We start from the raw sequence: 25,314 nt of genomic DNA, 5'->3' as shown, positions 1-25,314 counted from the left end.
AGTCCATTGGAACATCAGAAAAAAAATGTCTTTGAAAAATTGAATTGGATATTTTCTTTTGCCTGAGACTAAGAATGTATGTTTATATTAAATTTGCTTCACTCCTACTGGACAGTGAGGAGATCAAAGTGAATTATTTAGAAATCATGCAGCCAAATGATATGGAAACTGTTAAAGCAGGACCAAAAACAATTAATGTTGACCAAGACAGTGGAAAACCAGAGTGTTTCTAATATTGCCCTCTTTTGATGCCTCACTCCAAGTGACAAATGAATTATTTGACCGTCGTTGATGCCCACATCTAGTGATCGCATAATTCGCTGTGTATGTGTTTCTTGTAGCGTGCTGTGTGGAAAACTTTTGGTTGGTATTACATTAATAATATGTACTGAAAACAAATACAATTCCACGGTTGGCTTTAATAAATTAACACGGTTTTCCACCCCGTGTTTGATGTGACTCGAACGGAGTAATTACACAGCTTTCCCCCAAGGTTCGCGTGAGCGCATAATTGGATTTTCCAATGCATTCATTTAACGGCTTCTTGAAGTATATTTTCCTCTGTTGTGGGCATTGACGTGCACCTCAAAGTCAAACAATGGTTTCCCTATTGTTTTGACATAAAACACTGTTTTCCTATTTGTGAAACTATCACTATAGCTCAGTGGAACTTATGGTCTCATTACAAGCTGAGCAGTGCGGTGATGCAGCACGTTATCTATTAAATCTGCTATACATAAAAACTCATCAAGTTTGTACCAAGTTTGAATACAACTCTCCAACACTCTTGGTCCAACTCTCTTCTTATTGGTCTCTTTTAAAGGTGTTCGAAAACAAACAGACATCAACATGTTGTGTCTCCTGATGTAGGTCTCTGGGGCAGTGTGATCTGGGTCTCAGCACTATTGAATAATTGCAGGGTTATCAGTCAATGGACTTATTTATCTGGTGAATAAAAGCACCTTGTATCATACTGATCTTGTGAGAGTCTTTATCTTTCCACCTCAAGCTAAATGCAGAAGGGCCTTCTACCTCCTGACTCTGGTTAAGTGTTTCACAAGAACCCTGCACCTTGATGAAAGTATTTAGGTTCAGGGAGGTTAGATAATCCTTTAGCCTCTGCTTTTGTAATGCTATCACTTATTCAATCGCTTCTGCACATTCACACCTGGGAGCTGACCAGGACAACAACAGTCTGTCTTCAGCCCTGGGCTAAGTGCCTGCTCAAAAGTACCTCAGAAGTACCTGTTGCTCGTTCACTGTCACAGTTTCCCAGCTGCACTTTGGATTTGAATTGGCGTGAGGGCATTCACTCTAGCCGTTCAGGTCTGTTTTTGCAGGTGTCCTCTCTGCATTGAAATGCCAAAACAATAGAAAAAGCTTACATTTTATATTGGGTACATGCAGAAAGAAGCAATGTGAGTTACTCAGTTATCTCACACAGTCAGATGCCTGGAGAGTTCTGGAAATTCTCTGCCAGCATTTGATTGGCTCTGAAAAGAAAACACCTTAGGTTATTTTCCTAATGTAAACATATTATTTTGTATAGTGACCGCTCTCTGTATTTCTTCCATTTTCAAAATGAACTTTTGGGCTTTCATTTCTATCTGAATGTGAAGTTCAGGCTGTGTCAGATTTATGTTTACAGAGCAAGAATCAAGACTGGCAGAAGCCAGCAAGTCAACATCATGAAAAACACCACGCTAGTGGTCACATGACAATCATACAGAGTTGTGAAAAGCTCTCTCTTTCCTTTCCCGCATTACAAAACTGGCATTTTCAAATGCATCCACTTTGAAGAGTGTTTTTGAAAAGCTCCATTGTTGATGATCTGAAACTCTGTTGGTGTGAATAAAAGGCTGACTGAGAAAAACTATAAAGAAAAAGATGCATTAGCACAGAGATAAAACGATTAATCCATAAATCATTTAAGAAAAAAATATTTTATAAGAATTTTCATAAATTTTAATTCATTATAATTTCTGTTAAATAATAAAATAATAATAAAAAATAATGTAATAAAAAATAATAAGCAACATCATTTAGATAATTTTTAAGCATAAATACAGTTCCAGCTTCTCAAATGTGAAAATTTGATGCTTTTCCTTGTCTTATGTGATGATATGTGATTTTGAGCTCTAAGAAACTGTGTTCACAATTATTTATTTAAGTATTTTTACTATTTTCTGAACATTTACAGGGCAAAGGATTGAAAGATTATTCACGAAAATAACAGACAGCACTCATGTAGCAGCCATTTTGCTAGCCTATTATCTGTGATACTTCTTTGAAGAGCAGCACTACGAATGGATGTTTTTATGAGCAGTGTTGTTTACGAAGCTACGCATACGCATGTATGTAACCCTTTGCTCCTATAGACTGATCTGGAGCAGGGCACACTGTAACTGCTCTCCACATCTGTCTGGCCTGCTGCCAGACTAATAAAGGTGTGAGGCAGACTGAGGTCAAGCAGCATACTTTTCCTTACTGTAATCACATGGCCATCTGTCAGAGCTTGTGCACCGCTCTCAGCACTGCTTCCCTTTGGCCACCCACCTCTGCCTGACATCACACTTGCACAAAAACTCAAATGTCTGACCACAAAATAATTTGTATGCTATTCTATTTCGATAAGAGATCTTATTGTCCTCTGTGACTGACAGCCCACACATTGGTTTTGTGTGTGTGTTTTTTTTCAGTGTGATAGCAAAGAAACTCAGTGGAACATTCAAAACAAGCCACAACTTTTTTCCCCAAGTGTTAATGTCATTTATCGTTACATTTGCATGAATGAGTTATGACTTATGAGTCATTTATCAAATTTATCATTTCTAGCTTTATAGTGCAACTGATAGTAATAGCTATACAAGAGAAAGCATCAACAGTCTTAAATGCCAAATGGCACAGTTGGTTATTCAAACCAGATCTTTTTTTCATGGCTGTCTTGAGATCATTTGTTTTTGGCTCCCAGCGAAACAGGACCATATTTCAGATCTACCCTCCCACACCCAAACCGTGTCCCGTCTTTCCTCTTCTCTCCTGCCTCTCACTCGCTTTCCTTATAACAGGATTTAGCTTATCAATGGCGGATTAGTTCGTTTAACAAAAGCTTACTACTGCAAAGCCCCTTTCCACTCGTCTTTCCAGCCTGACTTGTGGACCTCACACACAGCTCCTCCGTGCTGGGGTCTTTGGTGTGCGTGTGTGGTCGCGGCTGCTCGGCTGAATGGATTTGAGGATGACAAAAGACATGCTTAGTCACTATGGGCTTCAGAGATGTATGCAGTAGCATGTGTGGGTGATGGTGTGTGAGGGTGCATATGTGTACAGCAGCATGGTGGAGGTGAATGGTTTATTTTTACATGCAGGGAGGAGAAATGTGTGAATATAGGGATTTGTGCTTTATGCATTCATTCCCCCACAGGTTAAACCATCAATTATAACTTTATCTGTGTGATCTGAACAACACACTGTTAAAATGTGCCCTAAACCTGCCAATCTATTGTTCTTCTACCCCTGGCTTCCTCTTGCTTTAATGGACCTTGGAAAAAAGTAGTGTCCTCTGCCCTCGCAGTCATTACGTGCTGGCCCGCAGATGCTCCTGTACTGGAATGGGACCCTGTTCTGTACGGTGGAAAGTGTTGCACGAGGTGCCAAGAGGAGGTGACTCCAGCTGGCTGGATTTGGGCATGGACCACAATTTTTGTGTGTGTGTGTGTGTTAGAGAGCAGGCGTGTCAAGCGAGTGGAGGAAAACCCCACCATGACACTGCAGCCGGCTCAGGAAGGATACCCCCACCCCCGCCCCCCTTCCCACACACACACACACACACACACACAGACTCACACACACACACACACACACACCACCACCACCCCGGGCCTGCCTGTGGTGGTGATGGTTTGGGCCACATACCATTAATCACCTCAGAGGGTGACAGGACTTAGGATGTAGCTATGTCAGGAGGAGGGGGCCAGTTGGAAATGTTCCATTATACAGGCACGTGCCCTGTGCCTCACTTAGAGCTGAGCAAGACTGTTTCTGTGTAACTATTACCTTCCCATGCTACAATGGCTTCGATGCAGCTGAAATAATCTTCATACAGATGTTTAAATTACCACTCCTATGGAAGTTATAACATAAAAACATAAGGAAGGATGTGTGTGTGTGAGTGGGGGCGGGGGGGGGGGTTCTCTATAAGATAAACTGTCACAAATTATCTTCAAAACACATTAACACACAAACACACCACATGCCTGTGAAGGCTGTTTACATCACAGTATTATCAACTCATCATTATCATCATGGCAAGGTGTATGGGTGTGTGAGAGTTAATTGTGCATGTTTGTCTCTGTTGTTTTCTCTGCTCTCATTTTGAATTCATACAATTTACATCAACAAACTTATTCTGCTTTCCCAGCATGCACCAGGGGAAGAGGTTAGGTACACAGGGCTGACACAGACAGACCTACAGAGCTGTATGCAGGTGAGAAAAGTGTTGCACTGGGAGAAATTCCATAGGAACACAGAGTATTACACCTGACTTGCATTATTTCACTCTAGATTACGAGCTTTAACCTTGCACAACCTCAGTATCAACCTCAATTATCGGCATCATTTTGGAGGGGGGATATTGCATAAATTCAACTCTCATTCATTTCAATTTGAATGGCCATATTTATACAAAGGGAAAGTTCACTCAAAATATTTTTTCGAGATAGATGGTTCATGAATGCTATTCTAAGCCTTTCATGGGAAAAGTCAATCGCTGTACAAGAAGTGATGTTTTGTGTTTTGATGTACTTCACTGATCCCTGAAGGGACATGTCCTCTTCCACAGGGAGATCAGCGTCCTGTGTTGGACCATCTCTCTGTCCGACCACTAGTCCGCTCTGCTGCCTCAAGTACCGCAGCAAACCTTTGTAGTTGTCAGTTTATGTGCAGCATTAAACTCCTTCCTTCTGATGGTTTATTACTCTGTCTTTGTTGATGTGAGTGATCTAATACACCCATGTTTTCCTGAGCCATCAATCTGTCTCGCTGTCTCTGTATATGCATTTCTTGGCAATTAAAAGGCTGCAGGTGTCTTATGTGTCCAGTGCCCAGACACTGTGCCAACCCCGGTGCTCCTGGGCCATAGTGGCATTGTTCTACGCGGCCCATTGTGTGTGACCCTGGTTCAGGGGGAAACAGCTGGTGGATCCTACAGTACCAGCCTGCTTGGAATTGAGACTGGGCTCATGCTTTGGTGTGAAATTACTGAGCTTCAATTCCTGAATTCCTACCACGCAGGACGGCTCTGAACATCCATCTACTGTTGATCGGCTATTTCCACAGAAAAAAGTGGTGGTATGCTGTGCAGGCGATGAGAGCCTTTCCTCTGGTATTCAAAACTGGATTTTTCTATTTGAGGTTAGGTTTTGTGTAGATATTTACACATCTGCTGTACACCTCATGTTTATGTGTCAGTGAAATTTTTTTGAGGCCCTATGCTTGTGACAAGAACATTGCTCTCCAAGAGGCTACGAGCTGCCCTTAGAACAGGAAGTGACTCAGTATTGACTGGCGCTGCACTTCCTGTGAGCTGATTCTCCTCTACTCCTCTCAGGATGTTTACCTCCTCCTCCTCCTCCTCCTCGACGTCCCCCTCTCCCACCCTCCCCTCCGCCCCCTTCCTTGATCAAGTGACTTTACGTCGGCGCACTCAGCTCCAGTTCATGACCTGGTCTGTCTAGGTTTGGTTTGGCCCAGACATCAGCACTGACGGCGACAGCTGAATTGGAGGTCTTGGCCAGAAGCAGATTTTTCTTTGTGCACACTTATTAAAACGTACAACGAGTACATTAACAATTATTGGAGTGGTTTATCATGATTATTCCCGGTTTGCATTAAGATATCACTGCATTAATGGAAACAATGTGAAATAAAAGACTCAGGATTTGCTCATAAAACAGGCACAAAGCAGAGCACCTGGACTTTATGACTCCTAGTTTATAGATCTGTCTGAAGGGAGGAAAGGAGGTCTGAGCAGGAGCTCTCTTCCTGAGCCACTGGGTTCAAAATACTCCTCACACTGGTCGTGATTTAAGCCACTTGAAATGATGTCATATGAGTGTGTGTGTGTGTGTGTGTGTGTGCTTGTGTGTATTCACAGGTGGTTTACTATAGAACAAACTGTGAGTACAAGTCAGACCAGTGCAGTTGATCAGTATCTCTCTCTCTTTTCAGTATCAGATTGATGTAGTAACCATCACTTGTGCTCACACTATTACTACTATTTCACTAGCATCTTCACTATACTTATATCTCAACTCTTGTCTTCGCTTCTCTCCAGTTCCCAGAGTGTGGCTTCTTTGGCATGTACGACAAAATCCTGCTGTTCCGCCACGACTTAAATGACGAGAACATCCTGCAGAGGCTGACCTCAGCGGAAGACATCCATGAAGGAGATCTCATTGAGGTGGTGCTGTCTGGTATGTAAAGTGCACTGCAGCTACAGATTGATTTGTTAGTGTGCTTGCTGCCTTGACAGGGTCTGCACACTCCTTTTTCTCCAGCATCTCAGATTAGCTAAAACATGAAGTTGTACTAAATGATGAATTGCTACTTTATAGCATCTTTGTGAAGAAAACAAAAACATTGACTCAACAGACCTTGTCAACTGTTGCTCTTGGCGAATATAAAGGCACAGAATGAACAAAAGCTTCTAATCATCGAGTCACAGAGTGTTTCTAAATTCATATTAGATATCCAGGTAAATTGCAAACATCCAAAGTGCTAACCCAGCTGGAGCCTATTTACCCATGTATTTCAATGAGGGCAAGAGGTATGATATAAAAACTGAAACTGTAAAACCAGCGACGCTGACGGTTCTTCATTTATCTTCTTTTGCTCATGTCAGCTGAAATTCCAGCAAAGATTGTATACAAACTGTAATACAGTGACTTTGTTGGCACAGCTTCATTTAAGTCTGTTTAAGTCCAAAACAAACAGGCCGAAGGTCATGCTTCTTTAGACTTCCAAAAACAGGAGAAAAATGAACTTAAAATTCCACCATGCAGTATAAACCCAGTGTTTTAAAGTCCAAACAGTTGCCTAAAAACTAATAAACTGGATGAAGCTTCACTTGTTACTTTTCTGTGCCTTGTCATAGCTGACACACCTTCCAGTAAACGCTGCCTGTTGTGTCTTGTTCAAGAGCACTTGTGCAGTAGATCAGATATTTGCTATCAGAGTAATCTGTAATCACTCACTCAAACTTTGATATTTTCCTTGTGCAATTTTATGATAAGCGAATGACTCAACACTTAACCCACTTACTCACCTACTTTTACATTTATGATAAATTTGTGTTTAGTTTTCTTCAGTTTTTGTGTTTTTCTTGCTCATCAAAGTTCAGATTGGCCACCTTTGTAGCAGCTACACAGGTGTTTGGTTTTTTCTTTTTGTCATTTCCTGCGATGAATGAATCAGCTTCCTGTGCGGTGCAGAGACCAACAAATGGCTTAGAGAATCTGTTCCGTTCTAATCTGTTCTCCTGCTCCATCTGCCTCCCCGAGGAAACACCTGACACCACCTGTGCTGACTATCTCCTCCTCTCTCCTGGGCTGGGAGTATTGTTTGCAGGGATTTAGATTGTATAGGTTCAGGATCTGAGGATACTTCAGGCATCAGGGCTGAGGAATGTAGACTAAAGACTGGAGAACTTCCTTCTTTTTGTTTCTGACTGTCTGTGTTTGTCTTGTGCTCTCTTTTGTTGCAGTCTTTGTTGCTCTCTCTTTCCCTCCTCGGCGCTCTCTTCTTCTAATCCCTCCTACCTCAACAAATCCATCTGCAGGTGTAAGCTCCACCAGCGGAGCTAGTCACGGCCTGAGATATACTTGATGAAAAGCGTCATTGAAGATCTTAGATTTGCTACATATGCAACACATGCTGGGTTTTTTTTAAATTTTATTTCATCCCACACTCAATAAACTTGGCCCTCTTCACAAGAGGGGCTTTGCGATGTCATACACTTGATCTTTGTTTGAGAAACACGAGCTGAGAGATCCACATTCCCAAGCCTTTCATTTGGTTCACAGAAAATATGAACCTTTTCTGCCCCACAATTTGTCTCCTGTCATCCTTTTCGCTCAGCACTGCCTAACCAACCTGCTGTTGGATTCTGCGGCTGTGGGAGAGAGACGGTCTGAATATCTCTCTCGCTGCGAGAGGGAGGCAAAAGTGGCTTTTTCTTGGCTGTGGGCTCAAAGGAGAGGGCTTGTTTTTCCTGCAGTAAGTGATTGTAGTAGACCCACAGAGTGTAAACACGCTCTGATGTGCGGGGCAGCCCTGGACACAGCGGACACTGCACAGGCCATCTCGGCCCATGAGGTTGGAGGTTTGGCCTGACCGATTGTCCCTTTGTTCTGTTTTTCACTCCCTTAAAATTCCCACCCACTTGCACAAGCTCCTCATTCACCACTGCTGACGATGTGAAATTGATATTTTATAACACCTTCTGTTTGTCATAAATATGGCAAACTTGTTTTTGTCAGATGGAAACTTGTGGCCTCCAAATGGAAACCCACAGCCTCAAAGCAAACAGATAATGCATTCATGTGAGCCTCTCCGCTCGTGAGAAGTGCAGCGAAAAACAACGTGTCGAGTTTATGTTTGGCGTTGTTGGATGCTAACAAGCGCGACAAGCATTACATAACAGTGCGACTGCTAAGAGGCAGCCAGTTGTTTTGCAGACGTGTGTGAAAAAGCTCATGAATGCTGCCTTTCATGTGTCGGTGCCAGGGAGCTATGTTTGCCCCATGACATGTGACCTGCCTGAGCTCTTTCAAATAAAAAGCCAAACTACGAAACCTCACCCCACCAGCCGTCACATTTATCTGAAATGGAGTCTTCTCAGATCATCTCTCCTTGCATTGTTGATGTGCCTAAATATGAATATATTGGAGACTTTTATTGCAGTGATCCCAGTCCGTGACTTTAAGAAAAATATTTAAGTTAATTTCTTTGTTTGGGTTGACCCTAACATTGACCCTTGTCTGTGGAAATGTCGCATTCTTTGTCAAATTAACAGATCAGATTGATTCAGTGTGACTGGCTATTTATTGCCTCAGAGGAATTCTGTGACATCTAAGTGTTTTTTTTCTCTGAATCTCAAATTGTTTTCTGTCTTCAAGGATGTTTTCTCTTTATTTTATATGGAGCATGTGCAGATTCTTTTTTTTTTTTTTTTTTTTTTTTTTACTGGCCCAATGTCATATTTGTTGTTCAAGTCTGCATCTCATCACAACAACAACAGCTGAGAATGTCCTCACTTGTCGCAAGAAAAATGTGTTTGGTTGAATCACCTCAAAGGGAATGAACTAACACACACTGGATGACATCATCATTGCTACCACACACACACAAGTTTAGCTGCTTAACCTGAGTGTAAAGATTAACCATTCCCTTGTTGGTCAAATGATTGCACAGAAACACTTTGATAATGCAGGCTGTGAGAGAACAGAGGCTTCACTCAGACACACACGCACACGCACACACACACACACACACACACACACACACACACACAAATACACACACACGTTTGGCAGCAGTCACCTCCATATATTACTCATCTTCACATCTTTGATGATTCACAGTCATGATTAACCAAGTCCTGCTTCCAGCAATGAGCTCAGCGTGTCCCTTTGACACAACACAGCAGAAAAATAAGGGGAAGAATAAGAGAGAAACAGACAGAGAGACGTGTTCACGGCTCTGTTGGATTTGCTAGTAAGTGCATAATAACAAAGATGGACTGCTCTAACATGATCATACTGCATTTCTCTGGTGTCTTATGGGTGTGCCCTCTCACTTTGATACAAGGAATGATGAAATTGAAGTTATGCCTCTGCAGATGTGACGCCCTCTACTGCAGCACTGTGGATACAGCACTCATATAAGAGAGATTGCTTACAGTGTAGCAACTGGCAAAGAGATTCTTCCTTGCTTTCTTTTAAAAAAAAAATTTTCCCAACACAAGCACACACACACACACACATAGTGAGACTCTACATTGTGTGTGATATTGCTTTGATATTAAAAACTGGATGAAATAGCTGCCAGATACATGTGATAAATAGCTGCTCTCTTCTTTTCTTTTGTCATCGTTTCTCATATTTTTTTTTCTTCTGATCCTTCAGCTTTCTTTCAAAAACCATTTTCCAGATTTGTTTTGCTTTTGCCAAGTTTTAGTTATACCACGTGTGTGTTGTTTCTAGCTCAAGCAACAGTTGAAGACTTCCAGATCCGACCCCATGCCCTTTTTGTCCACTCCTACAAGGCCCCCACCTTCTGCGACTACTGTGGGGAGATGCTATGGGGTCTGGTCCGGCAGGGGCTCAAATGTGAAGGTTAGGAACAAACACACATGCACGCACACACACACACCTGGACAGAAAAACTACAGAACACACTGTGTCTTTCCCAAGCCTTTGAGTCCTATAAGACCATTTAATGTATCTCAGGGATTTACTCTTAGAAATCCAGCCTGCCTCCTACTGTTTCCATACACACGCACTTGCACACACAAACATGCTACACCTCTGAACGTAAGAATGTATCAGAGAGAGATACAAGCAAACAAGAAAGATTTGGTCCAGGCAGTGGAGCCAGTGAAATGCTTGACATTCAGATCCCAGAGGAGTTATGGCATGCCGCCTCGCTTTCATTTTTTTGTCATCGTTGGAGCAGATTTGAATCATACTCTTTCATATTCTTGTCATTAGGCTTCATTTGAAGTCCCGACTGACTATGATTGAATTGAAATAGCTGATTTATTTACCAGTGAAACACAGTCATAAATTCTCTCAAACAAGCCTTTTCATCAGTGGGGCCATCTTGTGGCTGATATGCAAAATGAAATATGTTTTCACCTCACAGGCTGTGTGCTGTTTTCATAGGTTTTGTGACTGATGTCATCTGTGTTTTCACGTTTTCAGGATGTGGGCTAAATTACCACAAGCGCTGCGCCTTTAAGATCCCAAATAACTGCACTGGTGTCAGGAAGAGGCGACTGTCCAATGTCTCCCTGCCTGCACCATCTCTGTCTGTCCCCCGACCGGTACCTGCTGAGAATGCGGTGGTCGTCCTGGATGAGGTGAGTTCTGATTGGTGGAGGTGTGACATATACACACACATGCTTGGTGTTTCCACATTGCCCTTTGCTCTTTCAAAATGAATTGATGCAAATAGTTCTATTAGGGGGGTGTTTACAGCCTGCAGTGTTACCAACATAGATTAGAAACTTTTTATTTTCCCAAAAAAAAGCACTTAGCGACTTTTTGGACAAACCAGCCTACTTAGCAGAGTTGCCAGTAATGCCCTCTACTCTGTTCAGTGAGTGGCAAAGAAGTGGAGCAGCAGTTTTGTGAGTGACAAAATAAGAAAAATACTCTGTTGCTTCTTTGAGCGATCATTTAACAAGTAAATATAATTGAAACCAGTCTTTGTCTTTAACTTATGTGTATGCTGATTTTGCTAACATGTAAGTTAACATATAATCTTAACGGGCCTCGTTTTAGTCACTATTTTACTACTACTTTTTCCGTTGTCTGACAACAGAAACACAAAAACATTTAAATCAGAACATCTGTACTGGGAATTCGACTGTATTAAAATACTGTACATGTGAGCACAGAGAGTAGAAGAGAAGCAAACAGATAAAGGAGTGAAACCAGCTGACACGAGGCAGAACGCAAATACGACACAATGACGTCAGTTATTTACAGCAGTTCCACAACAGTTTTCAGCTCAATTTCACACATTGACCATACGCGGTCCAGCCAGATACTAGGTTTTGATCTAGTCTTGTTTATTCTCACACACACAACCAGCTGGCCGGAGTTTTGACATCATCCTAAATCAGCCTGGAAGCCAGGTGAATTGGCCAAGAATGTTAGGCAGTCAATCTGCATGCTGTTAAACGTTTCTAAACTTATCAAATTTGTCTCTTTTCCATGGGTGAATCTCCTGGGCCCTGTTGTAGAACACCGCTGATGCAGAAAATTGAATTGAGCTGCACTGAGCTCTGTGGAGAGATCCTCAGTGAGGTCTTATGAAACAGCTTTTGCATAAGCCCACACTGAAAATTCTCCTCTCGTCTGTGTCCCCACGAAAGGTCATCAGGAAATATAATTATGCTAATGATGTTAAAAGTCCATTGAAGTCCAAGTTTACATATTTGCTCACTTGCTGGCAAAAACGAAGAGAACTTCCTTCTCATTTCTGTCAGGAGCTTCCAGACTGCGCAATTTATTCGTATAAAATCAGGAGTAAATGCTCATACATGGTAAAACATGACAAATCTAATATCCTTGCTTCGACCACTGGGATTGTGTAAACTATGCAAAGTCATGCTAACTCAGTGTGACAGACTTCCTTTTCCACTGATTTCTTTCTCTTCTTCTACTGCCATGTCATTATTCACTCTGTCTTTCCCTATCACTCAAATACTCCCTTTGAGACTGTTCTTCCTGTATTTTTCCCTTTGCGTCTTCCATGCATATGGTTTTTAATTCTTCCTAACATCCCTCCATCTTCCCCCTTTTTTTTTCCATCCTTCCAACCCCCGCAGCAGAGGACCCATCAGGAAGCAGGGAAGAGGATCCTGTCCTGGAGCGGAAGGCCGATCTGGATGGAGAAGATGGTGCTGGGACGGGTTAAAGTGCCACACACCTTCGCCATTCACACCTACACTCGGCCCACTATCTGCCAGTACTGCAAGCGTCTGCTCAAGGGCCTCTTTCGCCAGGGCATGCAGTGTAAAGGTAGGACTACATATGGAGAGTGTGTTTCAGCACAACATGGTGGTTGATCAAAGAACATTTTGGCAACATTTTACTAATTCATGTTTTTTAATTTCATCTGCCAGATTGCAGATTCAACTGTCATAAGCGGTGTGCTTCAAAGGTACCGAGAGACTGTTTAGGGGAGGTGGACTTCAATGGAGGTGAGTTGTACATCCAATTTCACAGTGACAGTGGTATACGTATCTCTTAATATTTGTGATTTCAAATGTTTGCATATATCATGTACATGTATAGAGCCAGCCAGCCCAGGCCCAGATTCAGACACTACCATGGACACTATGGAGGTGGACAGTAGTGATTTGGATGGCGGCAGAGGACTGGACGACCCAGAGGAACCCTCCACAGCAGATGAGAGGATGTTTGACATGGATTCACCCTTCTTGGATAGAGAGAAGGATGAAGAGCCCATCAAGACTATTAGGTATGAAGATGCTGATGTAATTACAGGTCTTTTCACTTTTACTTTTTCTGTTGATGATGTGTAAATCTCTGTAGGTGGCACTGTTTACTTCAGCCACCACGGCTGTCAGTGCTCATCTCAGTGACCCACTTCTGTTTTCATATATTATTGTTTTGGACAGTTCAGTAAAGAGTGACAGGGGAAAGACATGCAGCGAAGGTCACCGTCCTGATTCAAACCGGAGACTTTGTGGTTATGTTTTAAACCACCAGGTCTAACTGCCCAATTCCTGTGTTTATTCTACAGCAGCAGTGTTACCACTGCTGCAAACATACAATGCATCACGTCCTGTGCAGGATTTCTGTCAGGAAAGACCTACCAGACACTGGCTGCTTAGAAAAGCAAATATAAAAGGTCTCATTAACTGACTACGGATCAGTTAAAATGTAATCAGTTACTGTTTCATTACACTGAGTTGTAAAATCAGTCAGTAATTGTGATATTAAATCTGGAAAATCTTATTTTATGTGTGCATGTCTCTAGTCCTTCCACTAGCAGCAACATACCTCTGATGCGGGTGGTCCAGTCCATCAAACACACCAAGAGGCGGAGCTCCACTGTAGTGAAGGAGGGCTGGATGGTTCATTATACGAGCAGGGACAACCTGGTAAGACTGATAACCCCAAAAGCTGAGCAGAGGAGGCCAGTCTGAAATGGGCTGTGCTTAGCCTGTATGCTGGGGAAAACTCCTCCAAAGCTGTGCATGTGCTGAATTCAGCACAGAAGGTATTTTGCTTGAGAGACAACATTTTTAGACTACTGCAATATTGGCAATAATCTGCCATTTAGATTAACCTGGTGTTTGTTTGTTTTCCCCTTAAACAGCGGAAGAGACATTACTGGAGGCTGGACAGCAAGAGTCTGAGTCTCTTCCAGAACGACACCGGTGCCAAGTTCTACAAAGTGAGCATAAAACTGTCAACTCTGCCTTGTTCTTGGAAAATCATGTCTTGTCCCCGGGACAAAACACACAGTAACATTTGTTAAAATGTCAGAAAATTGCGCAGTTTAAGTCCTCATGTAGCTCCACAACTCTAATCTTTTCAATTCTAACATAATTACACTGAAGTCATTAAGGATGGGATACTTTTTCAAATCCTTATTTGAGTAATCTCTGTCACACTTCTGAGAGGTATGTAAATAAAATCTAAGCAGTGTATTCTGTGACTCAGCTCGGAGGGCTGTCGTGTTGCTACTGTAAACTCATAAGGTCAGTTTGGCTCAGTGAAAATTCCCCTGTGGTTTTTCACCCTACAGCCTGGTCTTTTCACTGCATGAAGTGAAAGGACACAGTCACTAACAGTCGCTACATGTAGCCACGCAGTATCACGTTAGACGGGACATTTGAAGGGGTTTTGAAGAAAGAGTCAAAAATTTTGACTATAGGGATCCCCATGTAAAAAAAAAAAAAGTTTTAGAGAAGTATTTAATATACGCTTACTGAAATAAAAGATGTCATTTGTTAAGATTAATCTCTCTTAATCCAAAATTCCCACCAAATCAGGTCATACGTACATTGCACAACCTTATCTCAAAGTCAGTGGTGACTGTGAGTGAATGAAACGCTGTAATTTCGATGTGTAAAATCAGTTTTGGAGAGTGTGTGACACTTCCCGCTCGGTGCCAGCACCGTAGTCAGTCATTACACTGCCGCAGGGGCTTAATAGCACAGTAATTACACACTGAGAACTAAGGGAGGGAACTACAGCCTGCAAGGTAAAGACTTCCACATGTGTGTTGGTGGTTGTTTGTGTATGAGTGTGTATGCACGTGTGTGTGTGTGTGTGTGTGTGTGGGTGTGTGTGCGTGTAGAGTGGGGGGTTGCAATCATTTTATTGTTCATGTCGCTCTGTATGTTTTGAGACTTTAACACCTCCTTCAGCTGTGGTCAGAGCAGTGTTGCAGTGGGATGGTGTGTAGGATGCAGTAGAGTTTCCAGAGTGAGAGCCAGCACGTTCACTCAGTGTGTGTGTGTGTGTGTGTGTGTGTTAGTTAAAGGGTGGTTTTGTAAGCAGCTGTATATACAGTGCTTCTTTTCTTCTTTCTTACCATCTCTCCTTTATACTGGTTGTGAAACAAGCCTGAAAAAAAAGTCTTAAGTCCCTCACCCTTCTTTCCCAATTATTCTGTCACACCCTGCATCCCCTGCCACTAAAGCCATGGAAAAGAAACCTCAGTGGGGACTGACTCCTCAGGGTGTGTTTACAGGCAGCTTTATGTGGTTCTTTATTATCAACTTGGAACTCAGCTTCGTTTAAGACCTTCAGGAGGCTAATTGAAGGCTAGCTGTAAATGCTGTCTTTTCATGCTCAAAAGTTTTGTCTTTGTTCCATGCCTGTTTCTTCAGACTCAGAGCAGTACATTTTTTATCCGTGATAGATAACGTGAGATGATTTCATGTAGATACAGTAGAAAAAGGGTCTTTCAGGGGTTTCATTTCAGAAACCACAGATTCTCCATATGCTCTGCGTGGATGCGGGAAATCGCCCATCTTGGGCATCTTCCTTTAATTTCTCTGAAGTTTCTAGCCTGCTGCTGCTCATCAGTGTGTGGCCACTGTCCTCCCCTTTTCTTTATACCTCCAATCTGATTAGTGGTGGTCGTGTGGTGACTTGCTTGCCAGGCATGGCAGCCATTTTCACCATTTGGAAGCCATAACGGCTCCTCGTTTGAAGATGAGACCCCTGTACTTGTGGCTTTCTCTGAAGAACCTTTTATGGGGTGAGGGGGCTTCTCTCTGTATCTGCCAGATTGAGTCCTGTCACAATCAAACGTTGCAGACACACACACACACACACACACACACATCTCACACACACACACACACACACACACACACACACACACACACACACACACACACACACACACACACACTACCCTGTAGAAGAACAGCAGTTGCAGTGGCTTTCGTTTCAGTGGCTGGCGGTAGCGCCAGCGGCTCGTGCTCAGATGGGGCCTCTGGCTGGCCCTGCCTTGTAATCAGGCAACCAAAGCGCTTCGGCCGCCGCAGGGCCCTGCTCACGTGACCCGGCCCCGCTAACCACAAGCACTTCATCTGATACTCTGTGGTGAGCCACGCGGAGGGGACAGCGTGTGCCTCTGTGAGCCCCCATTGGCTGGAAATTCTGTGTGTTTTTTTAATTTTTGACCCTCCCTCCTCTCTTTGATTTGACAGTGAGTATGAAGGGGAAGGGGGGACTTTTAAAGTGTGCCACAACTGTCCATTCTGTATGTGCTCATAAGACAGACAAGAGGAAAGGAGAAAGTTAGTTCTTGGATTATTTAATCAACACCCAGCAACTGAGTGTGGAGGCTTTGTGTGTGAGTGTTACTACCTGTATCAATATTGTTTCTGTCATGTTATTGTGTATGCTGAGCACCGCATCTTTACTTGAAGCAGTTTTCTGCTCTGATACAAAAATTGTTTTCAAAAAAGATAATCACCAAATTTAAAAAGTGGTGTTACTTTTAAAGTTACTTTAATGTTTAAATCAGTAAGTTTGAGCTTTTTAGAGGCAACAAAGAAACCTGACAACATGGTAAAGTGGAGGAATATGTATTTGTATTAATTTTTATCACTTAATTCATCTATTTTTATTTGTTATTAACTTGTTATTAACAACTCTAAACCTTCCTTTATCTGGTTAACATTAATTATTGGATTATTTTTCATCAAATTTTTAAAAAATATTAATGATCTAATTATCCATTTAGGTATTTTTGTATCTTTTTTCATTTTTTCTCTTCCATCTTTCTAAGGACATACAACCTGTATAATACACATATGCATATTTGTGAATAAGCATGTGTATGTGTGAGAGTGTTTGGTCCCATCTGCTGCTGGACTCTTACTGCTTTGTTTTGTTAAAGAGTGTTTTTTGTTTCTACCTTTATGTCTCAGGTGTATGGTTGTCTGTGCAGACAGGAATAATGAAATACTAAGAAAGAAAAGAAAGAAAGAAAGAAAGAAAAGAAAATTACATTTTCTTATTTATCACCACCTCCCTCCAACCCCACAGGAAATCCCTCTGTCCGAGATCCTCCAGGTCGAACAGTCCAGAGACTACAGTAATCTGGCCCAGGGCAGCAACCCTCACTGCTTTGAGATCATCACAGCGACAATGGTCTACTATGTAGGAGAGAACAACGGCAGTCACTACCACAGCCCCGCTCTGGCTGCCTCGGGAGTCGGCATGGAGGTAGCCCAGGGCTGGGAGAAGGCCATCAGACAGGCCCTGATGCCCGTCACCCCCCAGCCCAGCGTGGCCAGTGCTGCTGGACAGGGCAAAGATCACAGTAAGTAGAATATTTCACAGCTCTCTGGCTGATCTGTCTCTGGGTGACACTAAGAATGAATGAATATGAAAATATGATTTGTTTTTGGAGATTTAAGACAATTAATTGTTTATTAACTTCACAATAGGATTTCAAGGGTCCAAGGATTACATTTTGTTATTTTCACACATATAGTCTTTCTTTATGGCTGCAAAGCCTAGAATGAGGGCATATTTTAATATATAAAAGGTGGTGAAGATGGCTGGTATTTGTAATATATATAAAAATGAGGAATATGACTCTATTTGGTTTGCATTTCCCTTTTCAGTGATGACTTGTAATATTGCAGGGTATTTCCTGCAGCAGTGCGAGGCCAAAGTACCTACTAGAGCAACATTAAATGACAAGAGCCTTGATTATGTGTGTTGAAAGTTTGACATTTGTCCAAATTAAAAGAAGGAGACCTCATTGGTGAAGGTGGTACAAAAAAAACCTTCCATCAACTTTCGATAGGTAGGGAAAGCCCTGTGTCAGTGTCTATAGGCCAAAGGAAGTGAGGCTGTAAAGTAAGTCTCTATTTGACAGTATTGAAAAAATTAACTGACATGACAGAAACTGAGACTCACTCAGAAGTTTTGGTCCTTAACATTAAAGACAGGAATTATGTCTGAGCCTATGAACCATTATTAGAGGTTCTATGGTTAGAGACTGATTTATAGATTGAAGATCCACATGAGAGTCATCCCATTAGCAGCAAAGGATTTTAAGCATGTGCATGACATTAGAAAACGAGGCAGTCACAACAAGCTGTGGACCTGAAACAGAAATTCATTATGTCACTTTCGAAATGACAGCACAGCATATAAAACTGTCCATGCTCTGGAGATCTTCCTTCATTTATGAAGTGTAGGTAGAGGAACTTGTACATGATATTAATATTAAATCTACAAATGTAATTTATGTCATTTTTTCCAGGATGAAAATAAGTTTTTTGTATTAGTTTAATGATCACATCATGTTTTGTACTTTCTATTCATCGTGCAGAATTAGCCCCTGCCGCTGTCTAAATTCCAAGTTATGAAATGCAATGCATACTTGCACCATTCTGTCACACATAGCTTCCCAAATCAATTTGATAGCCAATTTATTGTGTAATAAAATGCTTCATTATGTGGGGCTGTGACTTATTGCATGCAGCTGCGATAAGAAGGAAAGTTGTAAAAAAAAAAAATACTAGTATGTGAGCAATGTTCCTCTGACTACAATCACTTAAGGACTGACTGACTGCTTTATGCACCGGTAAAGTGGCGCTTTTCAGTTGTTGAATGTGGAAACATCATGTGTTTTCTCCTCCAGAAGAGCTGTCCATCAGCATATCTGTGTCCAACTGCCAGATCCAGGAGAATGTGGTGAGCAGGGTTTCTTTTTTTTTTTTTTCTGAGATGCTGTTGCACAATTTCCCAGCACAGCCTGCACATGCATGCATTCATGTGCTATTAAAGTAGCTGTTGTGGTAACATCAGAAATTGTATCCTACTGTCTTTCACTAAAACCTCCATTGGAAGCTTTTTATGTTGCACAAATGGGGAAGCTGCAGACTTTTTTTTTTTTTTTTGGTCAAGGGATTTTTGTCTTAGTTCCACTTCTGCATTGAGTGAAAGTTAAATATTTGGCAATACCAGAAAACATTTTGGAGGAACAGCAGTTTAGCCAGGCTTTAGATGATGTAACTGTTACGGATTGCCAATGACAGCATGGAAGGTTAACTGAATGTTTCGACAAGTAAAAGCAAAATACCATAATGAAGTAACAATTTATCTGTGTAGGACATTGCCTCGGTGTACCAAATATTTTCTGATGAGGTGCTGGGGTCAGGCCAGTTTGGCATTGTGTATGGAGGTAAGTTTCTCTTTTTGATATGGTACTACATACCTTTTAGATACTATAGATCCACTGTGAATTGTATTAAAGTTATATTCATTTTACCGTGTCCCATCATATCTTAGGCAAACACAGAAAGAGCGGCAGAGATGTGGCCATCAAAGTTATCGACAAGATGAGATTTCCTACCAAGCAGGAGAGCCAACTGAGGAATGAGGTGGCCATATTACAGGTAATTACCACAATCCACCAGACAGCTAAAGTGATTTATAGCACAATAACGTGTTACAAAGGATAGTGAGTACTGTCCGTTTTAACAGCTCTTTGTTTTGTCTCTATGTTACAGACCATAACAGTTCTATGAAAGCAGAAAATTTCAACTTGATGTCATTCTCTGCTTTTCTTCAGAATCTGCACCACCCAGGTATCGTCAACTTGGAGTGTATGTTCGAGACGCCAGAGCGGGTCTTTGTTGTCATGGAGAAGTTGCACGGTGACATGCTAGAGATGATCTTGTCCAGCGAGAAGAGCAAACTGCCTGAACGAATCACCAAGTTCCTCGTCACACAGGTCTGTGTTTGCGGAAATATGCTTCTCTTGCACGTGCTGACCTTCACTAGAGTGATCCGTAGCCTGTTGTTACTATATTCTCTCTGAAAGCAGCTGGTCATTGTCAAATAAACTGTTAATCGATTAGATTATAGCATGTGTCTTTGCCTTTCCACACTTTATACTTAAATTGCACCATCCTTCACTGCATTTTTCCATCTTTATTTTCCATCATCGGTTCCCTTCACTCTCTCTCTCTCTGTATCTTCCATTCTGTTTTCGGGGTGTGTTAGCCCACTGTGAGTGAGTCTGTGCTCCAGCTCCAGGGCCTGTTTATTCTTGTGGTGAGCTGATTTGTGTGTGTGTGTCGGGGTCGGTGGTGGGTGGGGGGATTGTTTATGGGATTGGTCTGCATGGCATCACAGCCTCCTCCCTGGCTGTGGATTACAGCCTGCAGCACGCTGGTGGCTTTGTGGGCTGATTAGAAAAGCAGCAGGGCCCTGGGCCTCTGCAGATCCCGGGTCCCAAACAGGAGCGGGACCATTAACAACGGCCCCATTAGCTGTGGCTGGCCTGGCTCTGATGTGGCCGGGAAGACTTCTGTCAATGCCAGGGTCAAGATAGGCGAGCCAGACGCGCTGTGGTTTTGGTACAGGGCCATAGGCAGACATGCGTGCAGCGCTAGCTTATGCCAGCACTCGTGAATATAGATGGGATGATGAGATGAGATCATATGTCTTTATGTGAAGGTACTGGTCGAGATGGAAGTATTTAAGGGCATTAGCATGCTTATACTGCTGTGATTTTTCCACATGGCAGCACCATAAATTCTACTGCATGGATTATACAAACATTACTCTGTTTATACTATATGCTATATACATTAAAATATTTAGACTCTGGTCTAAAAAACATTTAGATGTATTGTCATCTGGATTTTTGGAGCTAAATCTGTGCTTTTTGGACTTTTGGTTGCAATAGATCCTGGTGGCCTTGAGACATCTGCACTTCAAAAACATTGTTCACTGTGACTTGAAGCCTGAGAATGTACTACTGGCCTCTGCAGAGCCCTTTCCTCAGGTAAAAAAAAAAAGTATATGTATCAATGTTGCTGCTCTGTCCATATGGGTGTGTGTAAACGACAACCACGTTTTTCTGTCTTTCTCCAGGTGAAGCTGTGTGACTTTGGCTTTGCCCGTATCATAGGCGAGAAGTCTTTCCGGCGGTCTGTAGTGGGCACTCCGGCTTACCTGGCTCCAGAGGTGCTGCGCAGTAAAGGCTACAACCGCTCCTTAGACATGTGGTCAGTGGGAGTCATTGTGTACGTTAGCTTGAGCGGGACATTCCCTTTTAACGAGGATGAGGACATTAATGATCAGATTCAGAACGCTGCCTTCATGTACCCACCTACGCCTTGGAAGGACATCTCTACAGAGGGTAATTCTTTTGTTTGCTCCTTTACTTGGAAACATCCAAAAATTCACCAATGATCAATCTAATCTGACAGTTAGTTTGTCCTCCACTCTTGTAAACTCTTGGTGGCCTGGTTGCACCTGTATATTTGTGTCAAACTGATACTCAGACATGTAGCCTCAGTGTTGTCCTCCCCACCTACACGTCTGGGTCGCCTGAACTTTTCTCTGACTTGTCTTTGTCTGCGGTCGAAATGAATCACTTTCACATCTCCCCAGCTGCCCTAGGTGAAGCTCCACCCACATAGAGTGGGAAATATATTACAAGGTGAAACAACTGGTGAAGGTGTTGATGCTAATGTGTAGTAAACCAACTAAAGTAACCCTTGTTCTTGTTTTTATACACTGCTGATCTTTATCTTTTCCTGTGAACAAGTCACTTCCTGTTGTATGCTATTGATATGAGATGCTGTAAGATCCGTTTTCTTGACACAGCCTGCACATGATCTATTTCCCTCACAGCCACAGATCTGATCAACAATCTTCTCCAAGTCAAGATGAGGAAGCGGTACAGCGTGGACAAGTGTCTCAGCCATCCCTGGTTACAGGTGACATATATAGTTTTTGACCCTTTAAATTGACACAGCTTCTATCACAAATCACACTTGTTCTTCACGTCATGTCAGTGTGCATTACACTTTCCAAGGATATCGATATCTTTCCTAATAATAATCATGTTTGGATACTGATTGTTTTCTATAAAACAGTGGTTACAGTGCAAACAGGAACTAAGACTTTTCATGGTGCAAACAAAGGCTGAAAAACAGGTGTCCAGATGTAGCCCACCTGCTGAATCCCTTGTAACTGTAGTGAAAAAAATATAGCACAGAATTACCCCAAATATGAGTAAAAGAAATAAAGAATAACAACAGAAGTGAGATCAATCAAAATCAAAATAATATCCGTTTTTTGCAGTTTGCACTCTCTGAATGTCCAACATGGTTCTTACTACAGGGACACTGACTCCTCTAACCATTCATATACAGATGGAGTTGAAAACCTGGAGCCATACAGACTCAAACTATTTTAAATTGCATAAAACAATTAAATAAACAAAGTAGTGACTGAATGTAAAAGTCCATATCTCTTTTCCTCAGGACTATCAGACATGGTTGGACCTCAGGGAGTTTGAGACACGGCGAGGCGAGCGCTACATCACCCATGAGAGCGACGACGCACGTTGGGAGGAGTATGCAGACGAGCACAGTCTCATTTACCCCAAACACTTCATCATGGCTCCCAACCTGGACGACATGGAAGAGGACCCCTAGTGGCATGGGGGACTTTCTACACCACATGTGTTAAGGACAAAGATTGTCACAGGGACTTTTTGTATGAAGCTTGGGGAGCGGTGGATTTTCCCTCCAGGACTGTTTGTTGTGGAAACAGAGAGAAGCCGATCAGATGGAGAATTACTCTCCAGAGGCTTTAAAAGTGCGGAAAACCCCGGCAGAAATCATAGCATGATGCTCTGCTTCAAGCAGCAGGCTGGCGATATGCGTGCCACATGAACGCATTAAAAAACTGTCAGGAGAGAAGAGTGTTCTCTCCTCCTTTTTGCACAAGGTCAAAACATTCCATGGATTCACTCAAGAACAATCACAAGTCAAAATACTCAAGGTGAACTTAAAACTTTTGTTAATGTACCTGTAGTTCTGATTCATTTTGAGCAATAATATGGCTCTGTTCTGTATGTGAGAGAGGAGATCGGAGAGAGATCTCACCCCAGGAGCAAAGGGCACTTTTCACAAGGGATTTACAGCCTGAAAATCAAACACACTTGAGTTTGTTCTCATTTCCAAACTGTTTGTGAGACTGTCCTTTGGCATGAAACTGGAACTATCACATGTATTTGTATATTTTTTTTAATGTATTTAGTAATTGTGGTAGGTTTTTGCACTATATTACCATTGAACATAGCAACTGAATAGAAACACTATTCGCTGCTACAGAGAGCAAACAGCTTTCGAGGGTCCGGTCTGGGTGCAGAGAGTTAAAGAGTGATAGTCACACTATCACACTATTGGCTGCTGTGTCACAAATCCCAGCAGGTATTTTCAGCCAACACACCGTTAGAGTGAATGATCTGTTTAGTGGCAGCTTATAGTGTGTACGTTTTATCAACTGTCCCCTGGGCAAAGTGACAAACAGACGCTGACCAATCACGTCAACAAAAACTTAATTTCAATGTCTCCAAACTGTTTTTCTTAATTAACATTGTTAATTTCTAAAGTGTTACAAGACCATAACCCTGAACCTTCAGTAAATGCAATAATGGAGCCAATACCTCCGTTCAACATGAGGTTAAAATCAGCAATGGACTCTATGTTAGAGCATCATCTGTCTGTGTACTCTCTTCTGTACTTTTGCAGTATTTTTGTATGTGACTCCAATTCTGAAATATGTGTTTTAGTTGCTCTGTAGGTGTCTGAAGTGTTGCATCGCCACATGCGGCCAACCTAGGTTTTCACATAGAACAAAATATTGGTGTCCATTATCCTGTTTATTATGTTGTCAGGACCATTTCGACAGCCCTTTTGTCTAGACAGTAGACATAGTAGAAATTAAGTATAATTACAGTTCGGTTCACATGGGAGTTTATAGTGCTACAGTTTTGTAGTTTGCTTTATTGGTGTGTTTTGGGAGTACCTTCCTGTTTCCTGTTGTCCTTTCCCTGTCTTTGTTGCCGCTGGATTGGCAGGTGTCAGTGTTTTGTATATTTCAGTTCATACCAATGGAATAAAAACCCATCTTCTTAACTGAGAATGAAAGTTTTCTTCAGGTTCTGAATTTCTTCCTGTTCGTGCTCATGACTTTAATAGATTCTGGATTTCAGTGCCGCAGCATGCATGCATGCATGCATGCATAAGCAGCCCTGGCTTGTAGTTTTGTGTATGTTGCATCATGGTGTATGAGTGAGTGTGTGTGTGTGTAGTGGTTTCAAATGTCAGATCCCATTCTCAGCAGCTGGATGTGATTGTTGCACCACACCGAGCAGTTTGCCGAGCCAGTCGCTCACCACAAGGGAGTAATGACATAGTTAAAGAGGGTGGTGGTGATGTGGGGGTTTGTGGAAGACTTTGAAATCACTCAGGATAAATGCTATCATGGAGTTCCTTCAAGTATCAAACGTGTGTTCAACTCCAGCCATACGAATGAAACGTCTTATTCCTGCACTGTACTTCTGAATGGGTCTATTGTCTGAAGGTACAGTTCACCATAAACTGCAGAGAATAGACAGCTGTCATTAATTTAGCAAAGTCTTTGAAGTGTGCGTTCCTTGATTCCTTCACCAGTGTTCACCGCACTTACTGTAGATACCGACTGACCACTGTTAGCAATCATGGCTACCCTTATTATAGTGCTATCTTCTAATAGCCACTGATGAGAAGTTGAAGATACTTTTTCTCTTCAAGATACTCAATACTGCTCTCTTGTGTCTGTTAGTCTGAATGATTTCAAGATGTGGACCTTCTTAGCAGGCCAGATGACCCCATTAACCCCAGAGACATTTATAGTCTCAACAGGCACAAATACAACAGCCCTGTTAGAGTTCACTGAGTTGATCCTGAACTAAATAAATACAAACTGTTCTCCACAACTTATTTTAGAGTAGCTTGTGTTTGTCAGATGTAAGGATACAATGTGAAAAGATGTGTATCTTCAGCAGTTGAGAGAAAAGGACATTAGAGCAAATGTTCTGGGGAAATAAGGTGCAATGTCTCCCTCCTCTGGTTGGATGGAAGTGTAATATTTCTGGTGGTTCATGGCTTTCTTCAAAGACTTAAATGGGTTTTATGCAGTGTTGTTCCATTCAAAACAA

At 42.1% G+C, this 25,314-nt stretch overlaps 1 protein-coding gene across 2 annotated transcripts in view; it reads left to right on the top strand.

The window, feature by feature from the left end:
* The window catches only part of prkd3 (protein kinase D3), a 37,643-nt gene extending 13,381 nt beyond the window's left edge, over nt 1-24,262 (top strand). The window contains exons 3-19 of one of the 2 annotated variants that reach the window (XM_087174975.1): nt 6,335-6,473; nt 10,263-10,394; nt 10,983-11,140; nt 12,617-12,809; nt 12,914-12,991; nt 13,086-13,272; nt 13,795-13,918; nt 14,137-14,214; nt 17,334-17,610; nt 18,949-18,998; nt 19,416-19,488; nt 19,596-19,702; nt 19,879-20,040; nt 21,001-21,099; nt 21,189-21,456; nt 21,954-22,039; nt 22,589-24,262. In XM_087174975.1, the coding sequence (XP_087031101.1) occupies nt 6,335-6,473; nt 10,263-10,394; nt 10,983-11,140; nt 12,617-12,809; nt 12,914-12,991; nt 13,086-13,272; nt 13,795-13,918; nt 14,137-14,214; nt 17,334-17,610; nt 18,949-18,998; nt 19,416-19,488; nt 19,596-19,702; nt 19,879-20,040; nt 21,001-21,099; nt 21,189-21,456; nt 21,954-22,039; nt 22,589-22,762 (2,385 nt within the window). In that variant the 3' untranslated portion in view covers nt 22,763-24,262. Of the gene's footprint in view, nt 1-6,334; nt 6,474-10,262; nt 10,395-10,982; nt 11,141-12,616; nt 12,810-12,913; nt 12,992-13,085; nt 13,273-13,794; nt 13,919-14,136; nt 14,215-17,333; nt 17,611-18,945; nt 18,999-19,415; nt 19,489-19,595; nt 19,703-19,878; nt 20,041-21,000; nt 21,100-21,188; nt 21,457-21,953; nt 22,040-22,588 lie in introns of both variants that reach the window. The other variant, XM_023409694.2, reaches the window with a different exon arrangement.
* The last annotated feature ends 1,052 nt before the right edge of the window (nt 24,263-25,314 follow it).

The sequence above is a fragment of the Seriola lalandi genome, unplaced genomic scaffold (genome assembly GCF_002814215.2).
Source record: "Seriola lalandi dorsalis isolate HSWRI2012SDOR001 ecotype SW California unplaced genomic scaffold, Sedor1 jcf7180002054403, whole genome shotgun sequence".
In the NCBI taxonomy this organism is placed as follows: Eukaryota; Metazoa; Chordata; class Actinopteri; order Carangiformes; family Carangidae; genus Seriola; species Seriola lalandi.
This window is presented reverse-complemented; position numbering and strand designations above follow the sequence as displayed.